At 53.8% G+C, this 26,152-nt stretch overlaps 9 protein-coding genes across 9 annotated transcripts in view; 4 read left to right on the top strand and 5 right to left on the bottom strand.

Moving 5' to 3' along the window:
* AURANDRAFT_72297 (hypothetical protein) overlaps positions 1-647 on the top strand; it is a gene marked incomplete at both ends in the record, with an annotated part of 3,928 nt that extends 3,281 nt beyond the window's left edge. Inside the window, one exon of the mRNA XM_009041822.1 lies at positions 137-647. Within this exon, the coding sequence (XP_009040070.1) occupies positions 137-233 (97 nt within the window). The remainder of the gene's footprint in view (positions 1-136) is intronic.
* Positions 648-1,104: 457 nt separating this feature from the next.
* AURANDRAFT_72298 (hypothetical protein) lies at positions 1,105-4,340 on the bottom strand (the record flags this gene model as incomplete). Its single annotated transcript, XM_009041878.1, has 2 exons — positions 1,105-1,217; positions 1,364-4,340. 2 exons carry the CDS (start codon positions 4,338-4,340, stop codon positions 1,105-1,107), a joined length of 3,090 nt encoding a protein of 1,029 aa, XP_009040126.1.
* Positions 4,341-5,575: 1,235 nt separating this feature from the next.
* Positions 5,576-9,892, bottom strand: AURANDRAFT_66601 (hypothetical protein; the record flags this gene model as incomplete). The annotated part of the gene is made up of 6 exons (XM_009041877.1): positions 5,576-5,686; positions 6,297-8,462; positions 8,947-9,060; positions 9,143-9,349; positions 9,628-9,670; positions 9,849-9,892. 6 exons carry the CDS (start codon positions 9,890-9,892, stop codon positions 5,576-5,578), a joined length of 2,685 nt encoding a protein of 894 aa, XP_009040125.1.
* Positions 9,893-10,481: 589 nt separating this feature from the next.
* Positions 10,482-11,652, top strand: AURANDRAFT_72299 (hypothetical protein; the record flags this gene model as incomplete). Its single annotated transcript, XM_009041823.1, has 3 exons — positions 10,482-11,112; positions 11,134-11,353; positions 11,493-11,652. The coding sequence occupies 3 exons, from the start codon at positions 10,482-10,484 to the stop codon at positions 11,650-11,652; spliced, it is 1,011 nt and encodes a 336-aa protein (XP_009040071.1).
* A 2,129-nt stretch (positions 11,653-13,781) lies between these two features.
* AURANDRAFT_38598 (hypothetical protein) lies at positions 13,782-15,518 on the bottom strand (the record flags this gene model as incomplete). The annotated part of the gene is made up of 3 exons (XM_009041876.1): positions 13,782-14,112; positions 14,171-14,209; positions 14,282-15,518. 3 exons carry the CDS (start codon positions 15,251-15,253, stop codon positions 13,978-13,980), a joined length of 1,146 nt encoding a protein of 381 aa, XP_009040124.1.
* Positions 15,519-15,917: 399 nt separating this feature from the next.
* AURANDRAFT_66604 (hypothetical protein) lies at positions 15,918-16,877 on the top strand (the record flags this gene model as incomplete). The annotated part of the gene is made up of 2 exons (XM_009041824.1): positions 15,918-16,150; positions 16,361-16,877. 2 exons carry the CDS (start codon positions 15,918-15,920, stop codon positions 16,875-16,877), a joined length of 750 nt encoding a protein of 249 aa, XP_009040072.1.
* Positions 16,878-19,895: 3,018 nt separating this feature from the next.
* On the bottom strand, positions 19,896-20,409 carry AURANDRAFT_59391 (hypothetical protein; the record flags this gene model as incomplete). The annotated part of the gene is made up of 2 exons (XM_009041875.1): positions 19,896-19,971; positions 20,009-20,409. 2 exons carry the CDS (start codon positions 20,407-20,409, stop codon positions 19,896-19,898), a joined length of 477 nt encoding a protein of 158 aa, XP_009040123.1.
* A 1,165-nt stretch (positions 20,410-21,574) lies between these two features.
* On the bottom strand, positions 21,575-21,871 carry AURANDRAFT_8900 (hypothetical protein; the record flags this gene model as incomplete). The annotated part of the gene is made up of 1 exon (XM_009041874.1): positions 21,575-21,871. A coding segment is annotated over one exon (297 nt), but the record flags the coding sequence as incomplete, so codon positions are not given.
* Positions 21,872-24,163: 2,292 nt separating this feature from the next.
* Positions 24,164-25,539, top strand: AURANDRAFT_54776 (hypothetical protein; the record flags this gene model as incomplete). The annotated part of the gene is made up of 5 exons (XM_009041825.1): positions 24,164-24,249; positions 24,302-24,562; positions 24,616-24,724; positions 24,780-25,029; positions 25,160-25,539. 5 exons carry the CDS (start codon positions 24,182-24,184, stop codon positions 25,537-25,539), a joined length of 1,068 nt encoding a protein of 355 aa, XP_009040073.1.
* Positions 25,540-26,152: the final 613 nt, after the last annotated feature.

Below are 26,152 nucleotides of genomic sequence, written 5' to 3' on the forward strand. Positions count from 1 at the left end.
TGATGCTGCCAGCGGGTAATCACCACCGCAACTCAAACGCTCTCTATGCTGAAGAATTCCGGCGCATGCTTGACAAGTGAGGACAATTTTCTACATGTCCATATGATTGCATAGTCGAGCTTAAATCCTGGCATAGGTATTGGCCAGAGGCTATCCACCAGTTGGTTGACGAGTGCATGGAGCACGATGCGCTCTGCGACACTTTCTTCGCCAACGAGCCCGTCTGGCAGTAACCTACGGCCCCATCAATCGTATCATACTCTCCAATCGCAGATGGATAAGCCATTTTGATATCCTGGCGAATCATATATTGGCTCGTTGCATTAATTGGGTAATGTTACACTGGTCGCTTTCAACATGAGCCGTTGCCATGGCGTCATCTACACATGCTTTAATCCCGCTCTGCTCTCGTAGAGGATGCGAGGGCGGGACGGGGGAATGTTGATGCCTGGGGTCTAGGCTACGCTTTACCACAGAAATTTGGCCTCTCCAGAGGGCAATTTTCCGAGTTTGACTGATTTGCCGCCCGCGAGTTTACCGACGGGGTGGGTTTGCCGCCGGTCGAAGGGCGAACGCGGGAGATTCGACGCGTTCTAGTTTTGGGGGCGCCCGCCCCCCCGGCGCCTGAGTAAAGCCCCCAGCCGCCGACCCAGAAGTATCGGGGGCGTTTCGGGTCCCCTGGGGTCCCGTCCGGCGCAGGGGGGGGGGTCTGGGCGAGGTTCTGCCCGGGCCGCCGGGCGAGGCCGCCGCGGGGCCGCGGGGCCTACTACTACCTCCGAGATGTCCTAAGTGGGATTTCGTGGGACGGATTAACCGAATTCGATTAGTCGATCATAAAACACGTGCAGTTACGTTGGAATAAATGCATCCGCATAAAGTTCTGCTCTATTCCAACGTTTCTGGAGCAAAAGAGTAGAGGGCCCCGGGGGGCTTGCCCCGCCTGCCCCGCGGTTTCTGGCACTAACACGCTGCACTAACAGGGCATCAGGATCCTGTTATCCTCCTGTCGGCCGGCGATCCGCTGAATCATCTTCCGCTAATCATCTTCCAGGTTTTCCCTCGGTTTCTCATCCGCAGGGGCATTTGCCATTTGTTCCAAGTAGCTTAATGTCCCCTAAGCACCTTAGTCGAGAATGCCCCGGTGATCTCGCCCTGCCTCCTCAGTCCCCCGGTGTGGGCGTCGCGTTCAATGTTACCCTGGTTAGGGGCATCTCCCTCTACGGGCCTTGGTCTACCATGCTCTGGCCTCAAGACATCTACTCAAGACAAACCTGCGGCCTTGCGTTGGCTGTTGGTCCGCAATCCTGATTCACATTAGGCTTCTCGATGAGTCCTCAGGTCACTGAATTCGACCACATCGTACCTTTGTCTTGAAAGACGCCACTATTCGCGATGGAGTGCTCAGGGATTGATATTTCATTGCTAGATGGCGCTGGGGTAACAAGTCCTGGGCCCCGCCTGCGGTGTGGCACATGAGAGTAGGAATTGATTTGCCTTAGAGTCATGGCTGGGGTTTTGAAGGATGTTTGAATTGCAATATCCAGAAGTGTAGGATTGAACTGGGTCTGGATGTCTCTATTTGTTTCCAGGCGTGAGCGTTCACGTTGCACCACATCCTCATATACTTTCAGTGCGTGTGCAAGTTTAGACTCCAATTTAGTAATCGCGTCTTCGTTTGCCTTGAGAGCATCCGTCAGGGTCCCCTTGTCGCGTGAGAGTGAAGCCACATCAGCATGCGCTAGTGTTAGCTGCAACTCGATGCGCTCTTTCGCTTTCCGTGAGTTGACTTCGTTTTCTGCCTTTTCAGTGAACTCATTTTCTAAGAGTCGGTATTTGTCTTCGAGCTCACTATATTGCCGCTTGATTTCATCCGCTGCGAACATGAGACCTTTCATTGTGGCTACCTCCTCTTGCAGTTCCATGATGAAATTCTGTTGAGATGCGTTGCGTTGTTTTAACCTCTGTAGTTCCTCTTCTCTTCCACTCCTTTTGCCTTGATCACCCTCACCCGTCTCCCTTGACGCTTGCTCTAGAACCGAAAGTTTTTCTGCCATTTCTTTGTACGAGAATCCGTCGGGTAAAGTGGAGATAACTGCGCGTGCTTCGAGCAACTCAACTGACACAGCTTGCAGCGCTGACGTGAATTGAGACGCCAAGTTTGTAAAAACCACATTAAACTCATCCACATCGCTCTGTGCAGGAACTTCGATATTCAGGTCTTGTTCTTCGTTCGTACTGGTTTCCGAGCTGGGTTTGAAGGCATGAACCTGCTGGAGTAAGTCGCCAAGTAGTGAGGTGGCTGATTTGAGTTGAGACTTGCTTTCGTCATCTTCGAAGTTGCTTCCAGAACCCCCCCCTGAAAATTCACGTGCCCCTCCCTCCAGGTGGTCCGCTTGAAGTGCAGGGGCGCTTGCAGTTCCCGTCTTCCGGGTTAGCAAAAAGGCACGTGCATCCTGATGAAGGCTTGCAAGCTTTTCTTCTAAGCTGCGAACTTTAGATTTTAGGTCATCTGCTGCTTGCACCGCGGACTCCGGCCAAGCACACGATCTTGCTCGTTCAAGTTCGCCGAGAAGCTCCTCGTGAAGAGATGCTTGGGCAGCAGACTGCGCCTCTCGAGTGCGCACATTTTGACTATGCAATGCGTCAAGGTCTGCTTGCGATTTGTTGAGAGCTTCAGCTAACAATTTTGAATCCGCTTCGGCTCTCTCCTTTTCTGAGGTGATATAGTCCAGTTCTGTCTGCAGCTGGGACATGCCATCTGCGTTTTCTTGAAGCATCTGGACAAGCTGATCTTGAGATACGGAATCACTGGAATCTCTGGTGGAGATTACCGACATCAATTTAGCACTACTCGTGACTGCGCCGGTTTTGGTCTTGTACTGTTGCAGATGAAGTTCCAAAGCGGTCTTTTCTTCAGTGGTCTTTATCAAAATCGACAAGAGATTAGCCACCCGGCTTCGCACAATTTCTAGCTCGCTCGTGTCGGGTTCAGGCTCAGGATCCAAGTTTTGTGGGCAGGTTTGGAGCAACGATAAGATTTCTGCCACTTGAGTACTCACCTCATTTTTTGACGAAGATGCAGCTGACTTGTGCTCCTCAGTCTCGACCTGGGAACTGTGCAACTCCACCTCGAGAGATGCACGCTTCTCTTGCTCAATTTTGAGCTTAGCTTCGAGCTTGCTGGATTTTTCCTCATATCGCATGATTTCATCCCGCAACTGTTTGTCTGTATGGCTGTGTTTTGCTCCAAGTTGAGTTTCCAAATCAGCACAGGCCTTCGCCAAAGCTTCCTGCTGTGCAAGCTCGGAATTGATTAGCTTGGTATTGAATTCGTCAGTTTCAGCTCTTGCTTTTCTTTCTTGCGTTCTCGCCTGTTCAAGATGCAATTGGAGTTCTTCCTGCTCGGCCTCCTCACGTTGAACAGCTTCGGTGTATTCTACCCGCAAGTCACTAAGCTTTTGTTGCAGTTCAGCCTGTGCTCGTCTGCTTTCATCCAAAGAGCCTTGGATAGCGCCACATTGCTTTTTTGTAGTCGTTAACACTGTTTCTATATCATCACACTGGCGTTGTAAGAGGCGTGACTTGGCGCACTCATCATCGTATTTGATCTCAATATCGCTGTAGCGCTTGAGCTCGCAGCCCAAATCATATTTGGACGTAGAAAGTTGCTTTTCCAGATCAGCAATTCGGTGGTCTTTCCCAGCAAGCTGAAGCTCAGCCTGTCCTGCATCCTGCTGGTTGCGCGCACTGTCACCAACAAGCGGGAGGAGCTCGCGGATACGGGCCTCAGCCTGCTCCAACTGTCGCTGCAACCCATAAACTGTTCGTTGCAAAGTCTCGTGAGCAGTTTCATCAACCCGTCCCAATCGGTCCTTTAGTACTTGTACTTCATTACAGAGCTGCTCGCGTTCATCTCTACTTGATACGCGTTGACTGATTAATGCCAAGCGATCCTGCTGGGCTCTTAGGTCGAGTTTGGCAGCCTTGAACCGCGAGTCTTGCTCTGCCTCGAGAAGTTCCTCAATGCGTTTCGATAATTCCACAACACGTTTCGACTCGTGATGAACCACTTCCAGATGCCCTCCATAGTGATCTAGTCCTTCCCCGTGAGCAATTCGAAACGTGCACTCCGACGGTGCATACAGAGCTAGGGTAGGCCGAAGGTTTAGTGACGCTGTCATCTTATCACCTGCGGGGCTTTGGCGGGACAGTAATTCTCTGACGACGACGACGTCTTTCAAGTAAGCCGTGCGAACATCATCGAGCAACATGTTCCGCCTCTTCAGACGCTTTCGCATGCTATCAATCATGTCCAATACACTTACTTGGTCGCCTGCCATCGGCGGTTGTATCAAGGACGATAAGAACAGATACATGTATAATAATGCATTTCCGTCCACTTGGCTTTTCGTATCTCCCACTAGCCTGAGCTAAAGGAAGCAAGTAAGATCCTCCCTCGAGGGGAGGTTGAGCTCAGTTTCAATTAAAGATGCCAGAATGAAGGCCGACGGACCGCGCTTGGATGGCGCAGCCACCTCAGCGGGGATGGAGGGGGGTAGGGCAGGGCGGGTGCTTCATTTGTGCCGAACTTGAAGGAGGGTGGTGGGCGGGCCAAAAAATATAAGCCGCGCCACCCCGGACCCCGGGGAAGCGGCGAGCTGGGAGAGGACCACCACAACCAGCAGTTTTATTTAGCTGGATGATGATAGGTGGTCTAAACTCACTAACTCGTTACCGGAAACATATTGTACTGCCGTAAATGCAATTTCCGTCCACTTGGCCTTTCGTATCTCCCACTAGCCTGAGCTAAAGGAAGCAAGTAAGATCCTCCCTCGAGGGGAGGTTGAGCTCAGTTTCAATTAAATATGCCAGAATGAAGGCCGACGGACCGCCGCGCTTGGATGGCGCAGCCACCTCAGCCATACTTCTGCAACATAATGAGGAAAGTAATTTTTTTTTTTTAATATGGAACAAGGGGGCCGGACTGGAGACCACGTCTTCCATGAGACCTGTTGCCTCCTCCCTGTCCGGCCAAATATACAGTAACCAACAATCAGACAGCCACCGCCCTCGACGCTGGATCTTTGAAGGAGGCCACCCGATGGCATACAAGGCTCATAGGAGGGTGGTGGGCGGGCCAAAAAATATAAGCCGCGCCACCCCGGACCCCGGGGAAGCGGCGAGCTGGGAGAGGACCACCACAACCAGCAGTTTTATTTAGCTGGATGATGATAGGTCTAAACTCACTAACTCGTTACCGGAAACATATTGTACTAGGGGAGGTTGAGCTCAGTTTCAATTAAAGATGCCAGGACTCCGGATGAAGGCCGACGGACCGCGCTTGGATGGCGCAGCCACCTCAGCCACACTCCTGCAACATAATGAGGGAAAATAACTTTCCCTTTTTTAATATGGAACAAGGGGGCCGGACTGGAGACCACGTCTTCCATGAGACCTGTTGCCTCGTCCCTGTCCGGCCAAATATACAGTAACCAACAACCGGACAGCCACCGCCCTCGACGCTAGGGATATACAAAAAACTCTCTATCTCTCTACTCGCTACCGGAAATCTTAGTCACTCAGGAAACTCTGGCCTATCAGAATTGTCATATGGTAGTAATTCAAACATACAAGTCAGGAGTATGCCACCATGGATAGGCGAGTCCGCGGACTCGTCTGACATCAACTGGGTTTATATATTTATATATCCACCGTCGCTCGCTGTAGATAAAATAGGAGCATACTAGAGATACAAGCCAGGTGCAATGCCAACTTCAAGCTAAGCCAATCAAGTTGCCTTAGTCCATTATCCCGCCACAGTTGGAAAGGTAGCGCGATGTCCTCTATATCATGGCCTGCACCCCCCTCAGGCCCTTGCTAGACATGAGTCTTTCCTCTTTTTGATCTTCTACAGCACGTGCGCGTTGCGGCCGAAGCCATATTGTACCGCCGTGATTTGATTTTCGGTCTCGACTCCGCAGCATAGAGGCCTTGAGTTGATCGGAGTCGCACTACGGGCTTGGAATCACAATGAACCTCGGGCGACTTAGCTCTCGGCGCTCTCTCCGGCAGGATATTTTGAGGACAAAGAAGAGAAGAAAGCAGGGAGGCTACCGGAGGCCACTGAGTAGCGAAGTCACACGCGCCTATAGTTGCCTCTCTCGGCGACTTTCATACTCCCGTGCATGCATATCGACGCTTACACCGCCCGAGACTGTTGATGCGGCAAAATCTGCTGCATGCTAATTTTGCTGCTCCTAGCGGAGGCTAGTGCCGCCTCCACCTGAACCAGGAACGACGGGAGTTGAACGCTTCAGAAGACCTTTATTTAGGTTCTTAATGAACTGGGTAACTTCGCAGAGCTGATTACTCTGTTCCTTCTCTACCAATTCTTTGGGCTCAACGCCGGCACCACGGGCAAGATAGGCATTCACCTCCGCGCGAGGCTTTTCCGGATCTGCTTTGACAAGTGCCTCGCGAAGCCTTGGAAGCGGTAGTTCGGTGTCGTTGCCATTGCCGGTTGCCTCATGAATCGTTGCCTGGACATGCTGGGAAAAAGCGACAATTTCTGAGAGATGCTGTTCACGGAGAAGCTCACAGAACTTTCCTTGATTCCCCTGAGAGTCCGACTGGAGAAGCTCACAGTAGTGAACGACTCTCGACTTGTTGGACTGCGCCTCGATCTGAAGCTGTCTCACAAGGCGTGAGAAATTGTGTTCGGACTTTGTGTTGAGGAGCTTGCGCAGGGCCGTGGTGAATGTTGGGAGACTGAGACTGGAAGTAGTTTTGCCGTTATTTAGGGTCCTGTCCTCTCTCTCCATGGTTGTGACAACATCTGCGAGCAGTGCAAGTTGATCAACTCGAACTTCTTCCGGCAGGCTACCATTGAGGATCTGGAGGAAAAGACGGCAATCAGAGTCAGCGATGTATCTCTCGAGAGAATCAAGCAAGTTGTAGCCCCATTCAATTGCTAACGTATGCGAGGAAAAGCGAAGAGAGAGATACTGGTAGAGGTAGTTTGAAAGTGGCTCCCGATTGCCGGTCTGGCTCTCGAACCTCTCTTTACTTACCCAGACATCATTGATCATGCGTTCCGTCTCGCGTTTACTAAGGACCCAATTCTTGACATGACCTTCAATTCGCAGATAAGGCGGCACGTCATCAGATGTGCCCCGACCAATGAAATGGATCCCAGGAGGGATATAACACTCATTCAACATTGTCCTGTCCTCCGACTCAACTTCAATAGTCACAGTTTGCATTGTTGGATGCTCATTGATGATGGATGCGTGATGCTTCTTCATGTGATGGTGCGGACCATGAGATTCCCTGCGTTTAGCATGTTCCCTGTCCTCGTGCAGGTTGCTTGCATCTTCACTCTTTGGGCCCAGCTCGTTGGTAACATCAAGTAGCTCATCGAAGTTCATATCGCCGCTGCCCATCCCATCGCTCTCCTCTGGGACCTCTTTTGCTACAGCATCTTTTGTGCTGTTACACTCTTCAGTTGGGGCATCACGTGCTAAACTATTTGATGCAAGTGCTCGATACCGAACCTGCAGTGCGCGATGTTGGGCCTGGGTGTGAGTATTCTCCTTGCGCATTGCTACAAGTTTTGTTTCAAGCTCCTTGAGTGCTTCGTTACCCTCGTCCTTTTTCCTCTCTTCGAGGTCTTGGGCAAGGGCGCGGAGGCGCTCTGTTTCTATCAATGACTTCTCCAGTGCCGACTTGTAATTCAAGGCTTCGCTTCTGGTTGAGTTTTCCTGCAGAGCCCATCGCTCTCTCTCTTCCTCCAGCCGCCCAAGAGAGGTCGTGAGCATCGATGTTGCCCGTCGCAACTCTTCTGCTTCTTCATGGAGTCTCCGATAGGCAAGTGCCTCTTCTGCGTTCCTCTCTCTCTCTCGGCGTTGATCCTCGTTGGCCACCACCAGGGCTCGCCGTAACGCTACAGCATCGTCTCGCAATTTCGCCACATTCATAGCCGCCGAGCTTTTGGCTGTCTCCATTGCTGTATCAGCTTTCAATTGGGCACCATCTGCACGGGACCGCAATTCAGGTAGTTCAGCGACACGCGCGGCGTACACGCCTCGCAGCATATTCTGTTCCCTCCTGTATCGGTAAAAAAACGAGCGATACATGTGACACCTTGAAAGAAAGCGATCCAACGCTTCCTCGAACACCTGCAGCCGAGCCATGGACGGGAGAGTTGCGTCATCACAGCCGCGAGTCTGTAGCTCTATTGCGATGAAATTCTCAATATCTTGCATGTGCCGGGCATCGACTCCCTTGACACAGTCGTCAATTCGCCCTCTTACTAAATTCGAACCTGCGGTGGCTTTCTGCTCCAAGCCAACATACAACCACTTAAATTCTTTCTTGACAAAGACCTCCGAAGCTAATGCATCGGACGGGCCAATTGTCGAACAACGCGGCCGTCGAGACATTAAATTGTCATCACAGCAAAACTAGTGCGTTAGTCTATGAAGTTCGACCTTGAGGGTTCACGTTCACGAAGACTTCCCGTGTTCAGGCCTCTCTTGGTCTGTAACGGAGGGGGTGCTTATCCAGGGGGCGAGAGGGGTACCTAGGACAGCTAGGCTGACAGCTAACCGTCGCAGCGTCTACAGGTTGGTTTTGGAGGAGCACGTCTGGGATGCAGTATTCGCGTCCGAATTTTCGACGAGCGGCAGAGCTAGTAGTTTTTTTTTTTTTTCAAGTCGCTGCACATCTGTTCGTCGTCTGTAACGGAGGGAGCGCTGAGTGGATACAGGCCGGTTTCAACGAAAAATGATGCCTCCACCCTCGGCGCCTGGCCGGACTCCGTCAAACGTGCCCCAGGGGACGGGGGTGGCGCGGGGGCGCGCCCGCAGAAGGTCGTCTTGGCCGCCGTCGACCGCCTCGAAGCCCAGGACCATCGCGCAGCCCATAGGGAGATAGAGAGATTTGCACCTTCCTAGTGGCTCGCGGGTACATAGCCACCCAGATTCTTCCCCTCTCCTTAATACTTTCTAACCCTGCTATAGTTGCGTTCCGCACTGTAATAGACGGAGGGTCTTCCTGGGCCTAGTGAGGCAGGTGTTAGAATCCGAGTATGCTAGAAGAGGTAGTCTGCCCTATCATTCAGGCCATCCAGTGATGAAGTAACAGCGTCTAGCTTCAGTTCAATTTTGTCAATTTTGTCGCTAGAGTCCCTAGTCGCTTGAAGAATACCTGCCAGAGTCGCAGCACTCTCAGCTGCTTTTTCTTTGGCATCTGCCTCTGCCTCAGGCTGAGCTGCTGCTCTCAGGCTAGCTACCTCTGCCTGAGCTGCTGCCGCGGCTGCCGCTCTAGCTTCGGCGTCCAATTGCTCCGCCTGCAATTGAGCGCGGGGAAAGAGCGCAAACGCGAAGCGAAAGAAAAGAATGCGTGAGGTCTACGCAGAGAGACCGAGCGCTGGGTCCCAAACCTAACGAGATAGTAAACTCCGACACGGGGAGGCAGCCTAATGGGCCTGCCCTGCCGTGTGAGGGTGAACTATCGAGGTTACGCAGTGGCGGTACACCGGCGTCTCTGTTATCCTCACGTCACCTCAGCTGCCGTAGTATACGGGGGCTGGGGCTACTGGACGAACGGGCAGAGGATCTGCCTCACTAGGTCCAGGAAGACTCTCCGTCTATTACAGTGCGGGAAGCAACTATAGCAGGGTTAGAAAGTATTAAAGAGGGGAAGGATATTGGGTGGCTCTGTACCAGCGAGCCACTAGGGAGATACAAAACTCTCTATCTCTCTAGTATCATCGAGCTTGTTTTGATACGACCATCAACCCGCGAGCAACCTCAATCAGTGCCGGCTTAAAAACCAATTATGAAAACCATAGATCATGTGCGTCCGCCTGCCATTTCTTTTGTTTGTGCATCATAACATAACAGCTCTGGATGGCGATGTTCAACAATCGTCGCCGCGAACATCAGCGGTGTATCCGAGACTGCACAGAGTTGCTGGATTCTCATCCTCGGGACCAAGCAGCGCTATATTTAAAGTGTAGTGCATTCCTTCAGCAAAGCTGGGTTGATGATACCAATCTAGAGGATCAGGGAACTGCAGATCTGTTATTAGATGCGAACACAGTCGCTGCTATGCCCAGGTACCTGTCTTTATCATCATCACAAATCATACGGAGCACAACTTTTAGGCCGGGTACTTCTCTAAATCGCCCAGCATCCAGATCCCGATCATCATCAGAACAGAGCTTGAGGCCAGTTTCTAATTGTGGACGACCTTTGACAGGCTTTGAGCGACCAGGGACTACTTCAAGGCCAATCACAGGCCGCGAGGGGCTCGAGGCGGCTCTCCGTACCACAAACACAGCTACTGGGCAGTCCCGACCTGTTACCTCTCTTGGACATGAGTTGAGGCTTGGAACTGCATCACTACTGGCAGAATCAAAAAACTCGTTTCTCGACATTAGCCGCTTGGATTTCTCCAGGCTCGTGCGTCGGGAATCGATGTCAAAAGTTATTTGCGACTACTTGATCTACCACGAGCATAATCCCAGGCGCGCGCTGGAACTATGTGCAGAAGCGACCCGAGAGGCGAATTTCAAAGACTGGTGGTGGAAAGCTCGACTTGGAAGATGCTACTATCGGCTAGGACTGTACCGTGATGCAGAAAAACAGCTTTCATCATCACTCCAAGACCAAAATATGGCTGAGACAGTTCTCGAATTAAGTAAGGTCTATATCCGCCTTGATCAGCCGAATGCCGCTCTAGCGGTTCTTGAAAAGGCGAATAAACAGACTACTGGTGAGACGCGACTGATGCTTGGAATAGCTCGTATTCATGAAATGCTCTATGCAATAGAGCCAAGCGTCTCCAGCTATAAGATGGTGCTGGCTTTCGATGCTTCGAATGTTGAAGGCTTGTCATCTCTTGCCGCAAATCATTTTTATTCTTATCAGCCAGAGATTAGTCTTCGATATTACCGTCGTTTGTTGCAGATGGGAGTGGTAGGTCCTGAGATCTGGAATAATGTCGGACTATGCTGCTTCTTTTCATCCCAGTTTGACCTGGCGTTGAATTGCTTCGGTCGAGCGCTCCAACTAGCTGATGATATTGCTGATATTTGGTATAATATTGGTCACATTGGTATTGGCATAGGGAACTGCGATCTTGCGTATCAATCATTCAAGGTAGCATTGTCGGTCGATGGCGAACATGCTGAGAGTCTCTGTAATCTGGGTGTGCTCGAGCTGCAGAGTCGGAATACAGAAGCTGCCCAAGCTATCTTCAACAGTGCTCAAAGTAAAGCCCCACATCTTTTCCAACCTTTCTTTAATGGTGCGCTGCTCGCCTACAAGCTGGGAAATATCCAAGATTCGTTTTCAATGGTGCGGATGACTAGCTAGATCTGATGCTGTGTCGTCATTTTATCTGCTCAGGTTGCAAGTGCGCTAAATTTGAATATGCACCATGCGGACTCTGCAGAACTTCAGAAGCTCCTTTTGCGTCAGATACAGGCACCCTGATCCCCTGAATCAGCTGAGAATCCAGAGCATTGAGAAGCTCTGCATCAACTCAAACTCAAGGCAATTGTCAGAAATCGATCTTCCTTCGGAGACGAGTCGAGGGGCAAAATGTGCTCTGGCTTGGCCGGCGATTTTGCTACGTGTTCCGTGACCATGTGGAATGACTCCAGATCGTCCATTCATGTGTAAATCACTCACAAGTCGCGCTAGTCCTCATATGGCTAATTGTTTCGCTACCAAGACCTTTTAAAACTACAACCAGTGCTGAGAATCAACTCGTTCGAGCTCTAGTTCTCAAACAAGCTCACTGTCGCGGCGGCCGATGACACCATTAGAGACTTGACCTGAGTGGAGTCCCCTTCGAGTGTGGTAAAAAGCGGAGTGGCGCCATGGCCGATGATTCCGGGTATGGGAGCGGATTCCGAATGGGGGTCGACGACCTGGATACATCCAGCGGCTACGCGTTCGTACTAGCGTGGATGTGTTGCTGAGTGGCCTCTCAATCCGCGCACGCGGTTGGAGTTCCGAATAGATTTTGAAGGGCATCTGCCCGCTTGCGCAAGAAAAGAAAATCGAGACTGTGCGAGGTCGTNTGCGAGGTCGGCGCCGAATACGCGGACCCAGGCTCTCTTAGTGTCCGTTAGCAGCCGGCTGTCGGCCGGTACCGCAGCATGAAGCTAACCTAGGCCACTGCTAGTCGGGCTTCCCAAGTGAGTTCCCGCCGGATTGGTACGGCAACCGAGCTATGGACGGCCCTTGCGCTGCATTTTGGCCCGGGCGAGGGCGTGCCTTGGCCCTATTTGGGAGAGGGGGATGCGAAGTGAATTATAGAGAGAGGCGCCCTAACTTAGGGTAACAACAAACGTGGGTCCGTTCACGTTCGACCCCCCCAAGTGGTCCGTCAAGAAGAAAGTTAATTCGCGCTTCGGCGTGGGTGGTCATGTACTCTTGAAGTTGTGAGCACAATGCTACCCAAACGGCGAATTTTTGTTCCATTCAGATCAGGTGAACCATAGCACTGGGGTTATAGGCTAGGTTAAGGAGGAGGAGGATACGGGGGGATCCATATCCTAGGGGATGACGCTGGGGGAATTGGGTTATCTGCTCCCTGCAGATGAAGAACATCTCCAGGCTCTTGCACTGGAGTTGGGTCTTGAACCTGTTAAAGCGAAGTCTTGCAGACGTCCGAAGCTTCCGTCTTTGTGTCTGAAATACGATGCTGATGCGCGGATTCTATCACTAGCTACGCATTGGGTTGATTTGCCATTTGAACAACTGCAGTCGCTTGTGAAATCTTCTGCTGTTGGTTCTAGACGTACGCCTCCGGCCTCACCCTCGGGGAACAAACACCAGCCAAAGAAGGCGAAGCCATCTTCTGTGGATGTCCTCTACTCCCCCACGAAAACAGTCGCTGAGTTTTGGGCCCCCGGGCCCCGTGATGCCGCCCCCCGACCTCCCTCGCGCGGCCCGCCGCGCGAAGCTCGCCATTCAGCTTAGCACCATTCGACCACGTCCTCGCCGTCGACAGCGAAGAAAAATTCCGTCAAGTAGTGGAGCGCAACTTAAACACCAAATTTCAAAAAATGGATCTTATTGCGACTCCAAACAAGGCCATAAGAAAGCTGGTAGAGAGACATGCAACATTGTGCCTGTGCTGCAGGCCGGCGTCATGCGCGTCGGGCGACATCAAGTACAAGGACGTCGTCAACATGATCAAAAACGCGGCTGCTCTAACAGTGGAACTGTCCAAGAATCGAAAGGTAACATTTTTTATGGAGTATGTGGCAAATGAAATTTTCCTCACAACGTTCCAGCGGTATTTCCCAGACGCCAGCATTGTGGTTCTTAAAAAAACAGGGAAGGAAAAACGCCGACGTCTGTATATGGCCTTGGGATTTTCGCTTCAATCGCTACAGGCCGAAGTCGACAAGAGGACACAAAAAGCGCAGGGGGAATTGGGTCATCTGCCATTCACCTTCACAATTGAGACGAGGCCGACTGAAGTTTTAGGGTCCCTGACCCCGAGTTCCTATTGCGAACTACTCCCGTTTCTCCCCCAGAACCGCTCTAGTTTGTTCTAGTAGGCCCCGAGGCTCCGCGGCCGCCGCCGGCGGCAGAACCCCGCCCAGAACCCCCCCCCTGCGCTGGAGGGGGCCCCAAGGGACCCGAAACGCCCCCGATAATTTTGGGTCGGCAGCCGTGCGGCAGCCGGGGGCTTTACTCAGGCGCCGGGGGGCCGGGCGGGGCCCAAACTAGAGCGCGTCGAGTTTCCCGCGGGCTATTTTGAACAACTTAGGGCCGTGTGGAGGAGGAGGGGGGGAGTAGCACGTCTTTAGCGTTACTTGTGCCCAAGTCGCCTCCCTGGGCCCTGGGTGCTACTTAGGTGCGCTACTTGTACACCGGCGCCTTGGCTTTCCGAACATGCGTCCTAAAGAAGCGGCTGGCCTTCGGGTGGTCACATCGCATATGATTGCCCCTACTCGGAACCAGGGCCGAGCTGCGAATCCGAAGGGTCAAGAACACTTTCGAGAGAGTCAAGTGAGTCACCAAGACCAAGAACCATCTCCTTCGCAGCCTGCTCACGAGCAATTTTCTCGGCTTCGACTCGAGCCTGCATGACAAACACTCGACAAGGGTAATGTATTATACTCTCGGGCGCTGGCCGATGCGTGATATTTTGCGGCTGTCTCCTCTGCGAGAGAAAATACCTGCGTTGGACGCAGCTCAGGCGAAATCGGAGATGGTGAAATTAGAGAGATAATAAACGCTTGGGAAATTACGCGATTCGGGTCACGAAGCATATCTCCGGGTTCAGGTTCAAGGGTCTTGGTTGAGAGCGCAATACGACCTGCTGCCTTGTCATGGTCTATGACCATGCACTTAATGGCCATGCCACATGCAAGCGTTGCATCCAGGTCTTCGACGCGATCGTATGAGATCTGCGAGATGTGGAGAAGGCCGGACATCCCCATGATTTCGACGAAGGCGCCGTACGGTTTAACGGCAGTTACAGTACCATCGTACACGTCTCCGCGCTTGATCGAGGCCATCGAGTGTTCAATTACTGCACGGCGATTACTGACGACAAGCTTGTTGGCTTCCTGGTTCACTTCGAGGAACTTTAGTGGGATCTTTTTACCAATCATAGCCTCGGAGGCACCACCACTGCCCATGATGTGGGAGCCAGGAAGAAAGGCGCGAAGCCCCTCGACAAGAACAATTGCCCCTCCGCGATTCACCTGGACGATCTCTGCCTCAAAGACAGGGTCTTCTGCATACCACTCTGAGAGTGTTTCCCATGCCTTGGCATACATGATCTTCTTGATAGAAACGGTCACTTGCCCGTCATCACGGGAATCCGATACGATCTGAAACTCATACTGTTCACCAACATCTACAAAGGTTGCGATCGTTTCGCCATCGCCCAATGGTGCAATCGTTGCCTCACGCAGCGGCAATACGGCCGCTGTCTTCGCACCGACCTCCACCATGGCCTTCTGTGGACCATCATATTGCACAACCGTGCCAGTCAAGATGTCGCCGTTCTTGAAAGAGTATTCTTGTGCTGTCACCAATGCCCCAAATTCAGCGTAACTCATGTCTGTCTTGGATTGGTCCACGCTATTATATCGCCCCATATATTTGGACTTGTACTTGTCGAATCGTGTGTACTCCTCATTCTTGCTGTCAAGTGTCACCGGAGTTAAAACCCGATATTTGGTCTCCCAATTTTCCACACCTGCCTCGGTCATGTCTGCGTTAGCCTAAGATGATGCAGAACATGCAGCTATTTTTCTTGATACTATCACGCTGAGGTGCGCCGCGTCCACGGTAGCTGCCGCGGGTGGTCTTGCATAATACCTATATCCAATGATCGTGCAACACGCGAAGTGCTCTGGCGCAGAACGTTACATGCGTCCGTGCTTGCTGGTGGGGCGGAGAGCCACGACCCCGAGGGTCATCGAGGCAAGAGCCAATCCCGAGACGCTCATCATAGTGTGACGCTGGTGCTTCAATCGCCTTTTCGGTCACTGTTTTTCAACGCTACTTAAGTAAGCCTAGTGAAATTCCTGCATCCATTCCGGTGTTTACGCTCTACGTCGGGCCACACGGGTTCGGAAGCTGCTGTGAGCCGCTGATGCTGTACCTTTGCCGTGTTCGTTCGTGTCGTGGAGTCGCTTCTTGCCTCAGGCTCGTTATCGTAGGAGGTGGCACACTGGGTGTTACCCTAGTGGGGCTAGCCTAGGGGTCCCTGCTTGTTGGCGCTCAGGCACTATAATATGTTTCAGGTTTGGCGCGGATGGTTTTCAGGTTTAGGCCCGGGAATGATGTTTCTAGGTTTAAGGATCTCCGCTCGTGCTCTTTTGGGTTTAAGAAGTCGTTGCTCGCTTTGAATCGCTCGGCCGCCGGCAGCTCATGGACGACGACGCACCGCTGCCCGCCTTGTCGCCCCTGCCGCGCCGCCCCTTCGGGGAGCGCAACGCGGGGGCCGTCGCCTCGCCCGGGGCGACGCAGGACTACGACGAGCGCGCGCAGCGCCGCATCATGCCCGACGACCCGGGCTTCGTCGGGCGGGGCGCGCTTGCCGCGGCGCGCGAGCGCCGCGAGGCGCAGCCGCGCGAGACGGAGCAGCCCCCGGAGCAGCCCCAGTGCGAGCAGAGTCCAAAAAAAAAGCCCGCTCGGGGCCCCCGTCGTCCGTCGTCCGTCGTCCGTCGTCCGTCGTCCGTCGTCCGTCGTCCGTCGTCCGTCGTCCGTCGTCCGTCGTCCGTCGTCAGGCCGTCAGGCGACGGCCCGCGCGCTTTTTGGAATATGAACAGAGAAGGGAAGGTGGGGGTTCGAATCCCCGCTGTCCCACGCAGGCGCGCGGGCGAGGAGGGCGCGCGCGTGCAGCAGCGCGCGGACGAGGAGGCCGTCCAGGCCATCATGGACGACTTCGCCGAGTTCGACGACTTCGAGTTCGAGCAGCAGGAGGAGGAGGTGCGCACGGTCGAGCAGCCGCCGCTGGAGCGGCCGCGCCGGCCGCGCGCGGTCCAGGACCGCTCGACGCCATGGAAAGCCGCGTTCAAGTGGGTGAATGGCGTCTGTCTGGGAGACAATCCGCTTCTGACGTTGGACGAGGCGAAGGCGTCGCTCTGCCGTGATGGTTCTACCTGGACGAAGGGCGGCCACGACACGCGCAAGACTGGCACGTGCAACTATTGGGAGGAGTGGCGCTGCTGTTGGAAGGCGAAGCTCGGCTGCAAATGCGTCATCAAAGTCGAGAATCGCCCAGTGTCCGTGTGTTTTTCGTGTGTCGCGGCGCCGACGCTCGCGGCGCCGACGCTCGCGGCGCCGACCTTCGACCTTCGACCTTCGCGCCCCGCAGGTACAGCATGAACGACAACTGCGACGCGGCGTTTAATGCTGTCGACGAGGTGCTCCAGGTTGAATCGCCCGGGAATTGCAGCGTCCACATGCTGCGCAACATCAAGGCGAAACACAAAAAATTTTCCACGCCTGAGAATTATGAGCTCTTTTACGAGTGCAATCCTGCAATCCTGCAACTTGAATTCTGCAATCCTGCAATCCTGCAACTTGAATCCTGCAATCCTGCAATCCTGCAATTCTGAACTTGAATCCTGCAACCCTGCAATCCTGCAATCCTGCAATCCTGCAACTTGAATTCTGCAATCCTGCAATCCTGCAATTCTGAACTTGAATCCTGCAACCCTGCAATCCTGCAATCCTGCAATCCTGCAACTTGAATTCTGCAATCCTGCAATCCTGCGATCCTGCAATTCTATCCGCCGCCCGTCGCACCAGGTCCTTTTTCTTTTCCGATTTTTCCGATTTTTTTCTAAACCTAAAAGCACGACACGTAATTTTCTTAAACCTAGAAACATGATTCCCGGGCCTAAACCTGAAAAGCATCCGCTCCAAACCTAAAACAATAGGCATCCGCGCTCAGGCTGCTAAACATCGTCGCCAGCTTCGTCTTCGGCGCCTCTGCGGCAGCCATCCTGGGCAGCGGTGGCGCCGCTAGGGCTGCCGGTCGCGCCTCTCTGGGGCGCGCCGGCGCACCCGGGGGCGCCGCGCTGCCTGAGGGCATTGTGAAACACCGAATGCGCTGATGTTCCGGCCCTGATGTTCCGGTAGAGGTCTCGCGGATGTTCCGGCTTCCGGCTCTCCCGGGCCCCTCGGTCGCGTGTTCCGGTTCGCGTCCTCCGGTCGTGTTCCGGCGTGTTCCGGCGTGTTCCGGTGTTCCGGTAGATTTCCGGTCGGATTTGTCTTCTCAACTGCCCGTTCACGGCACGCTTAGTGCGCGTCATGAGACAGGGACTTCAGACCTGGGCGTCAGGCCCCTGGGGGCTGGGCATCAGGCCAGGCAAATTACGCACGGCGCCCTACCTAGGGCACAAAAACCAAATTACCCTGAGGCGAGGCACAGGTCGTCGTCAGTGCACAACAGGTGCGCCAAATTTATCTAGAGTAGTAGCAGCATCGTCGCCGCCGCCGCCGCCGCCGCCGCCGCCGCCGCCGCCGCCGCCGCCGCCGCCGCCGACGACGACGACGACGACGACGACGACGACGACGCGCGCGTGGGTATTCGAACCTACACCGGACAGAAAACAGCACAGGGGAGGTCAATATCGTTCGATGTGTCAAACTGTAACGGCAATATATACGGGGCTGCCAAAATCGAATCGGGACGCGCACACCGCAGCCGCAGAGATCGAATCCGACAGCACGAACTCCTCAGACATGTTCCGGCGCGCGCCGCGCGCGTGCGCCGGCAGAAGGCTGTGTTCCGGAGCGCGCGACTCCCGGCGCGTTCCGGCCGTTCCGGCGTACCGGTGCAGCCCCCAGACGCTGTTCCGGCGACGCCTGCCCTCGAAATTTAGCGGAACATGGTTCCGGAACATGAAACCTCAACTTCGCATGTTTCCCGCCGTCGTCGGCGCCCCTTTATTGGCGATCCTTTAAGTTCGGCGCGAGCCCGTACTTCCCGAACTGGGGTGCCCCTTCAAACTCGGTCATCTTCCCCGCGCGCGCAGCTCCTGAAAAAATCCGGTGTTTCACAGTGCCTGAGGGCTGCGGTGTGCTGTCCGCCGCAGCCCCGAGTGAACTCGGGCTTTGGGGTCTGGGGTGGTAAAATTTAAACCAAACCGACTGGGGCGTACTCGGGGGGGCTCCTCGGGTGACTTCCCCTGGGTCCCGGGCTAGTTCCTGGCACCTACTTTCTGTGCCAGTCGGTCGGTCGGTCGGTCGGTCGTCGTCGTCGTCGCCGCCGCCGCCGCCGCCGCCGCCGTCGTCGTCGTCACGCGCGCGGGGGAGTTTCGAACCTAATTCAGTCGCAGGGCGACCGTAGACAGGTGATGAGTTGCCCCATGCCAGCTGTCACGGCATATGAACCCGGGGATCCAAAAGTCGAGTGGGGGCGCGCCCCGCAGTCGCAGCGATCGACAGTCTCGCCGCGGAAGGCCGCCAGCAGGATTTTTGCGCTCACGAACCCCGTCGTCGCTGCCCGGCGCAGCACGCGCGCTTTTCGTGCACCACCTGGCGCAAAACGGCGCGGTGCCGGCGCATCACATCATCGCAGCGTTATCCGTCGGTCGAAACGATGCAGTTTTGTACAATTTCGATGAGGTTTTCTATTACTACTTCAATAAATTAACCCAAACGCTTTGCTTTACTACGAGACGCGGTCCTCCAATTAAATTCACCGGCCGCGCTGAGCTTACGGCGCCCGCCGTCGGAAGCGCTTCTTGTTGGAAGTAAGCAAAATCCTACCGATGGCGATGCGCGGTGGAAAATTCCAGAGTGCTGGCGGAGACGAATGGAGAAATTTCTTAGAAAAATGTTCGAATTAAACTCAGGGGCCTGTTCCACGCGTCCAAACGCGTCGGTTTCTGAGGGCTTGGAACAACGCGGGTTAACTTGTCCTCCCCGGAACCCCTCAGCTCAAGTCAGCTCCCCGCCAGCGCGCCAGAGACCCCTAGGCTAGCCCCACTAGGGTACTAGTAACACTCAGTGTGCCACCTCCTACGGGTTATGGGTTGTTCCACCGTGCTATCACTGCCCCCCGTGTATGTTAGAACCCGAGTATGCTAGTATGAAGCACCAGCATAGTATAGCATGAGCATAGCCATGGCGCGCGTCGACACGGGCGGTCGGGCTCAGCCGATCCGGGTGGTCCCCGAATAAGAACGCGTCGAATTTCCCGCTTTTGGCCTCTACCGGGCTCAGACTTACTTCGCGCTCCTACTACGCTCCTGCTATTGGCATTTGCTGCGCCAGGCCCTACTTTGATCGCGCTTTCGCCGGAACTGTGCTAGATAATACCGTTGAAACCGCGGTCGTAATGCTCGGTGACGTCAGATATCTCCAGGCGTATGCTAAACGTGCGACGCACGACTATGAGCTTAGGCAACAAGCGCTGAAGCAGTGGCACTCTCGTACTTCCACGATGCGTTGAGTTTGCGTGTGGAACCTGTGAATCGCGTGTTATTTAGATCTAATAAACTAACTCTGAGAGCTCGCGATAGTAGCGTGCAAGCCGATGGATGCGGGATTCAATCAGTATAAGGCGAAATTTGGAGTCTTTGTCGGAACGATTACGCTCCATGTGCTTGCGAACAGACACCGCCTTCTTGATGAGCATGTAGAGGTCCTCAGGAATCTCCGGTGCGAGACCATTCTTTTTCAGCAGACGTAAGATCTTCGACCCAGTGACAGACTTCACCGCGGGGATTCCGCTCGAGTCGCGGAGGATGACGCCAATCTGAGACGGCGTCAGGCCCTTTTTCGCAAGCTTACAGACGTGCTCCTCCACATCTACTGACGACGTCTTCAACCATTGCGGGGGGGTCCGCTTGTACGGCTTCGCCGATCGCGAGATGCCTTTCCCCTTGCTGTGTAGGCGGCCCATGGCGATAGATGTGCGGCGATACTCGCTATTCAGCCCTAGCGACGTAACCTTCTAGTCAAGCAGGATGATTGATCATTGAGTGCATAAAAATGTAGGGTAGCATAGCCCAAGGAGCAGAATGTAGGCTCCCTAGGTAGCTGGCTTATCGCCAAGAGCACTTTGATTGTGCTTAATCACACTCGCGTTCTAAGGGCGATATTCGCCGCTTTATCAGATCAGAGTGAGACTGCGTTAACTACGGGTATCCTAGGCGTATCCTGGCTCCTCTGCCAACCACCTAGTAGGCGGCTCACTGACAGACACACTGCCAGCGAGGTTAAATATTGTAAAGTACGAAGGCAGGGAAGGGATGAGAGTATCGCACTGTGGCAAGCCTTGAAGGGCATGTAATCCTAGTTAGAATATTGGTTGCTCATTATTTGCTAAGTGCTCTAGCCCGGTCCGCTGGCAGCGGCACTCTAAGTCACACTGCCAAACACACCGGGCCGTGTCATTCTGGATATCGCTGGCATCATGCTTAGGAGCGCTGCTTAGGAGCAACTGCTCGTGAACTGGCAGCTCTCGGGCCTTTGGGTCGTTCAAGTTGTGGACGTCCCCGACAAACTTCCCGACAATAATGGGCCGGCGCCTGGGGGCCTTACTCAGGCGCTGGGGGCTGGCTGGGGGCCAGCGCCGGGGGCCCAGCCGGGCCCCAACAGCGGGCCCCAACTAGAAAGCGCCGTGTTTCGGGCTACTCTATTCCCCCTGGGCCACGGGGTCGCCGCACTGTCGCCGCGTGGTTGCACTGCGACCTACCGGCCGCCGGTGTTACGCTGGGCCCCGCCCCCCCTTCGGAATCGGGGCTTTAAACACCTTTTCGTCCCTCCAGTCCGCCAATTTCGCTGAGAATGGCACTTGGGTCATCTTAAGAGACCGAGCACTGGCGGCCGCGCTCGAGCCGCCCCCACTTGTGTGCTTTTGTTGGGGGGGGCTTCTCGGCTTCTGTCACGTCCAATTTGCGTTTCAAGTGCGAGAGTGTCGGCATTAGTCCCCGTGGAGCTCGTGTTCGGTCGATCATGGCTACTGTGTCTTCAAGCCAGCCGCCATTGTTGCACTCCTCTGCAGAGTTTCTCTGTTGGCGGAGAACATTGCGCTTGCGGTCATCAACAATGGCCTCTGGACAATTCTGAATACCGATGTAGTATCTGACCTTCCCATTTGCGTGTAATGGCGTTAAGAGAAAACAATTGAGAAACGTGCCCCCATCTTTTTTGTAATTCAGGAGGGAGACCTTGACCGTGGATTGGGTTGCAAGTGCGTGCCTAATCAGGTCGACCTGGACTGTAGATGTACCTGGGCCCTGCAGAAATCGGCAGTTGCGACCGAGTACTTCCCCAGGCTCGTATCCTGTCTCCGTAACAAAAGCAGGGCTCACAGCGATGATTGCTGCGTCGGGGTCGGCGCAGTCACTAACGAGGAAGCTGCAACTTCTCGCACCTACAACCAGGGAGAGCTCGCCCTGGGGAAACAGGAGGAAAATACTATGGATGCAAAATATGAGAATGGGCAGGGGGTTGCAGACTCTGTCGGTGTGCAAAGCTGTGCGACAACTCGAACATCAGTTGCGTCCATGTCTTGCATAAAATTAGCGATTGTCAAGTCCTCCGCTGTGACGAGGCGGAGGTTGGACACGACGCGATCTGATAGGGACTGGATCAAGTATGACGGATCAGCGTGTGCTGACACCACTGGTGTCGCATTTGCTTTCATATTCTTGACCGCATCAGCCGGTCCTGTTGAGCAAGACGTCGTGACATTCTCATGCGAGTCTGCAGCCCACCCAACAACCGTGTCGACGATCCTGCGCCAGTTCGGTTGCTGGGCAGGCACGACATAATCGAGAGGCGTGTATCCGTGCTTGTCTTCACTCAGCATTAGTTCAAGAAGACCCGCACCTACCATACAGCCAGATCATGTCCGCCATAGGTTAGGCATGCGCTGGAGTCTCGCGACCAGTGCACTCGTGGATCATGTCAACCATTGCTTCCATTGCTTGCAAGACATCTGGCGGTGGTGGCTTAGCAGACCAGAAGAGGTCATGGAGCACATTCTTGCCGCTATCACAACACACCATAGGGTTCGCCCCAGCTCTAAGGAGAAGGCCAACGACAGCGAGAGGGCTATGGCAATTAGTAGAGAGTGCACGCCGACAGACTTTCATGAGTACAGTCTCCCCATTTGCATTTTGGGCATTGGCGAGGTTGGAGGCTAATTTCCCCTCTGGCGCCACACGGCTCCGTATGTCCTCCAGGGAACCCTCGTACATGAGACTCAACAACGCCTTGTCGTACATTTGCGGCAGCTTGTCGGTCGTCAGATATTTCAGCGCAACGCACGTTATCTTTGACCGGGGGTTATTGAATGCTACTGGGTCTAACTTGATGCCACGGCCCAGCAATGCTTTCAGGAAGTATGCCTTGGGCCTGTGTCGCAATTGCTCAAATACAACGGTATCTGGCACGCACGTTTCGTCCGCTAGCAGCATTGCAACTCGACGTATGGAGTGCAGTCTCCACAAGTCTAGAAGAAGTGACCGAAGCGAGGGAGGGAGAGAGACGGATATATGGTCGGGGATAGCTAGGCTACCCTTTAGCCACACGGTCGCTAAACCCAGGTCCGCACTATGGGAGTTAACCCTGGTGTCTGCTGAATTGATAGCAATTTTTATATTGGTTAGCTTGCAACCCTTAACTCTATCATGGCTGATCTCCAAGAACGTCTCTCTCAAGGTCATCCATAAGTTGGCAATCGTGGGGTCCTGCATACACTGGAACGGCACGCCGGTCCTATGGTCAATACCCATCAGGAAGGAGACTCCTCCCGGGTTATCTTTGCCACCTGGGCCGCAGTCCGCTGGCAGGCTCATCCTGCCCAAGCGTTTCCACAGGGCCTTATCCTCTGCAATATGTGGTTAATCGATTGTTGTCTCGATCATCCCCGTGAAATCCAGCGATCCGCAACCGCCCCCCATACTCAGACTGAGTCGACTCAGTAGTCTCAGTATGAGCCGCCGCGACCGGTCGCGCGGCGGCCCGGAAGAGGCCCCACCCGACCCCGCTTCGCACCCGCCGCCGCCCCACGGACCCTACGGGCCGGGCTCCCTGGACAGAGGTGGCGCCAGTGTAAAGAATCTAAGCCCCGTACATCAACTTGACGTTAAGGTACAGTCCGTAGTAGCAGGATAAGCACAGTGGGTGAGAGGGGAAGCTCAGTGTGCTACCTTACGGTAGCTCAGTCATAAGATAGTAACTGATTATAAAGAAGGGGAACGGGAAGGAAGGCCTAACTAGGGTAGGTACAGTACTAGCATGATGGTAGTAGGGTAGTGAAAGTCAAGCCGCGTATACCCTTAAACATCTTGTTCTTGTGTCTGTCATCGAGAATAAGGATGTTCGCCCAACTAGTGAAAGTGGGAGATGCTCGTTGTATGGAGTATACCTTGTTACCTTTTACATTCTCGCCGTTTATATATCCAAGGTAGGATGGCCGGGAGAGATAACAAGATTCCAACTCAAAATTGACATCCTTGTAAGTCATAAGACCGAAATCATCAAGCTCGATGCAACCAGGTTGCACAGAGTTAAGGTGATTGACAAGAGTTCGGGTGTTTGAGAGTTTATTGCTTGAACAAAGGCTGGAGATCGGTTCGCCCAGGTACCTCTCTAGCCCCCCTGGATAAGCGCCCGCTGAATACTTGATCTACTAGCTTTAAGACGGTCTTACAGCTCTCACCATGAAGATGGTACACCGCGATGGTAGGATCTACCGTATTGGCATCAAACGCTATCCAAACAACGACAAGTCATAGCTGAGCCATGCTGGCAACTCCGGGGATCACCGATTAGCCCTGTAGGTATGAGGGGGAATTCGTTGATGGGAGGAGGGAGGGGCGGGGGTTGCTAATGTATTCAAATGGCGACAGCTATAATGGAGAATGGATGAACAATCTCTTTCATGGCAATGGGATCTTCATAACGAAAGATTTCCACGCGCGTCGTGCAGATTATATAGGTCAACGCTATGAGGGCGCATTTGATTGCGGGCAAAAACATGGGTACGGACTTTTTCATATCGGCGATGGGGGTGTCTACGATGGCTACTTCGAAGACAATCTGTAAATAGCCGCGTTCAGATTGATAGGCCCAGCACCTAAAGGGGCGGTCTCAGGTTTCATGGGCAGGGTGTCCTGCAGGCAGCCTCAGGCGACAAGTTTTCGGGGACCTGGTGCCGTGGCAAAATCAGTGGCAGCGGTGACATTGAGTTCGCAAATGGTGATGTGCGGTCATGGGTCGCACTCTCATGACTATCTTTGCCGATGTACGTATTGTTAGGTATACAATGGTGAGCTTGTTGGGGGAAAGTTTCATGGCAATGGGTCGTTTTCGTACAAAGCAGGGGGATCTTACCGTGGAATGTATAAGCATGGCGACATGGATGGTCTTGGCACGAGAACTTTTGCCAACGGCTCAGCCTATGAGGGGGCGTTTATCGATGGCGCAATGCATGGCGAGGGCATGATGCACTGGGCCAACAAAAACCAATATGTTGGTATCTGGAAGGATAATATGCCCCACGGCCGCGGTGTGATTATGCAAGCTCCCAGCGACCACGCCCAACATTTTAATAATGGGGGTGATAATCACGGACAATAGGTATGGACACGGTGATAGATTTGAAGGGCTCTTCTTCAAAGGTGTCTTCTGTGGGAGAGGGCGCTACACCTGGTCTGATGGCGGTTTCTACGAAGGCGCGTATCTTGATCAAGGCAGGGAATTACACTCAACTGCAAGTGGCAAACGCAACGGATATGGCGTCCGGTGGTGGGTGAGTGGAAATCGTTACGAGGGTGAATGGCGGGATGATCAAATGGAGGGCTCCGGCAGGTTCATTGGGGCACACGGGTCTGTTTATACAGGCCCGTTTTGTGGGAACCAAAAATGTGGCCAAGGTAAGGAACAATGGGGGAATCAGTTGGGTGTAACTTATCGATGCGGTATGAAATTTAAGCACAAAGGACGTGGGTACTGTCGCTATGAGGGAGAGTTTCGAAATGGCGTCTTCCACGGTCTCTATGGCCCGTGTCCAGCTTGAGTTCCATGTACATCGCAGCTATTACTCTATCATGACCCAATTAGGAAGAGGCACCTACACCTGCGTTGATGGCCGTGAGTATGCTGGGAGATGGTGTCACGGGGAGCGTGTTGGTGAAGGTAGAATGATTCTATGCCCAGTATCAGAGCGTGGTGATCACAATAGAAGGTGCATAGGAGGATTGAATGCGCTTTATCGACCACTAGAGTACTCTGGAGTTTGGGTCGACGGCAAGCGCATTGGACACGGCAGGCTCAAAATGTTGGATGGTGTGTGTCTTGAGGGTTGTTTTGAAAATGGACTCCTCCATGGATACGTTGATGTTTCGTTCCCGGATGGCGGCAAGCGTACCGCACTCTTTGAGTTTGGCAGGCGGGTGGGGTGGACTGACGAGCAAGAAGGGGCGCCAGGAAAATGCTGGGCCGATGTCGGCATCGATCGCAACGTGCACAGGGCTATCGGCAAAGACCTCGCTTGGCTTACCCCGTCAGCAAAGGCGAATCGGGAGAAACTTGAGGCAAAGGCGCGAGGCAATTCCACAGCAAACTGGCATCAACAAAAGAACAAGAAGCGGGAGGCGGGCCAAAATGAACCCCACTTCAGTTCTGTGCGG

This window comes from Aureococcus anophagefferens, assembly GCF_000186865.1.
Source record: "Aureococcus anophagefferens unplaced genomic scaffold AURANscaffold_24, whole genome shotgun sequence".
In the NCBI taxonomy this organism is placed as follows: Eukaryota; class Pelagophyceae; order Pelagomonadales; family Pelagomonadaceae; genus Aureococcus; species Aureococcus anophagefferens.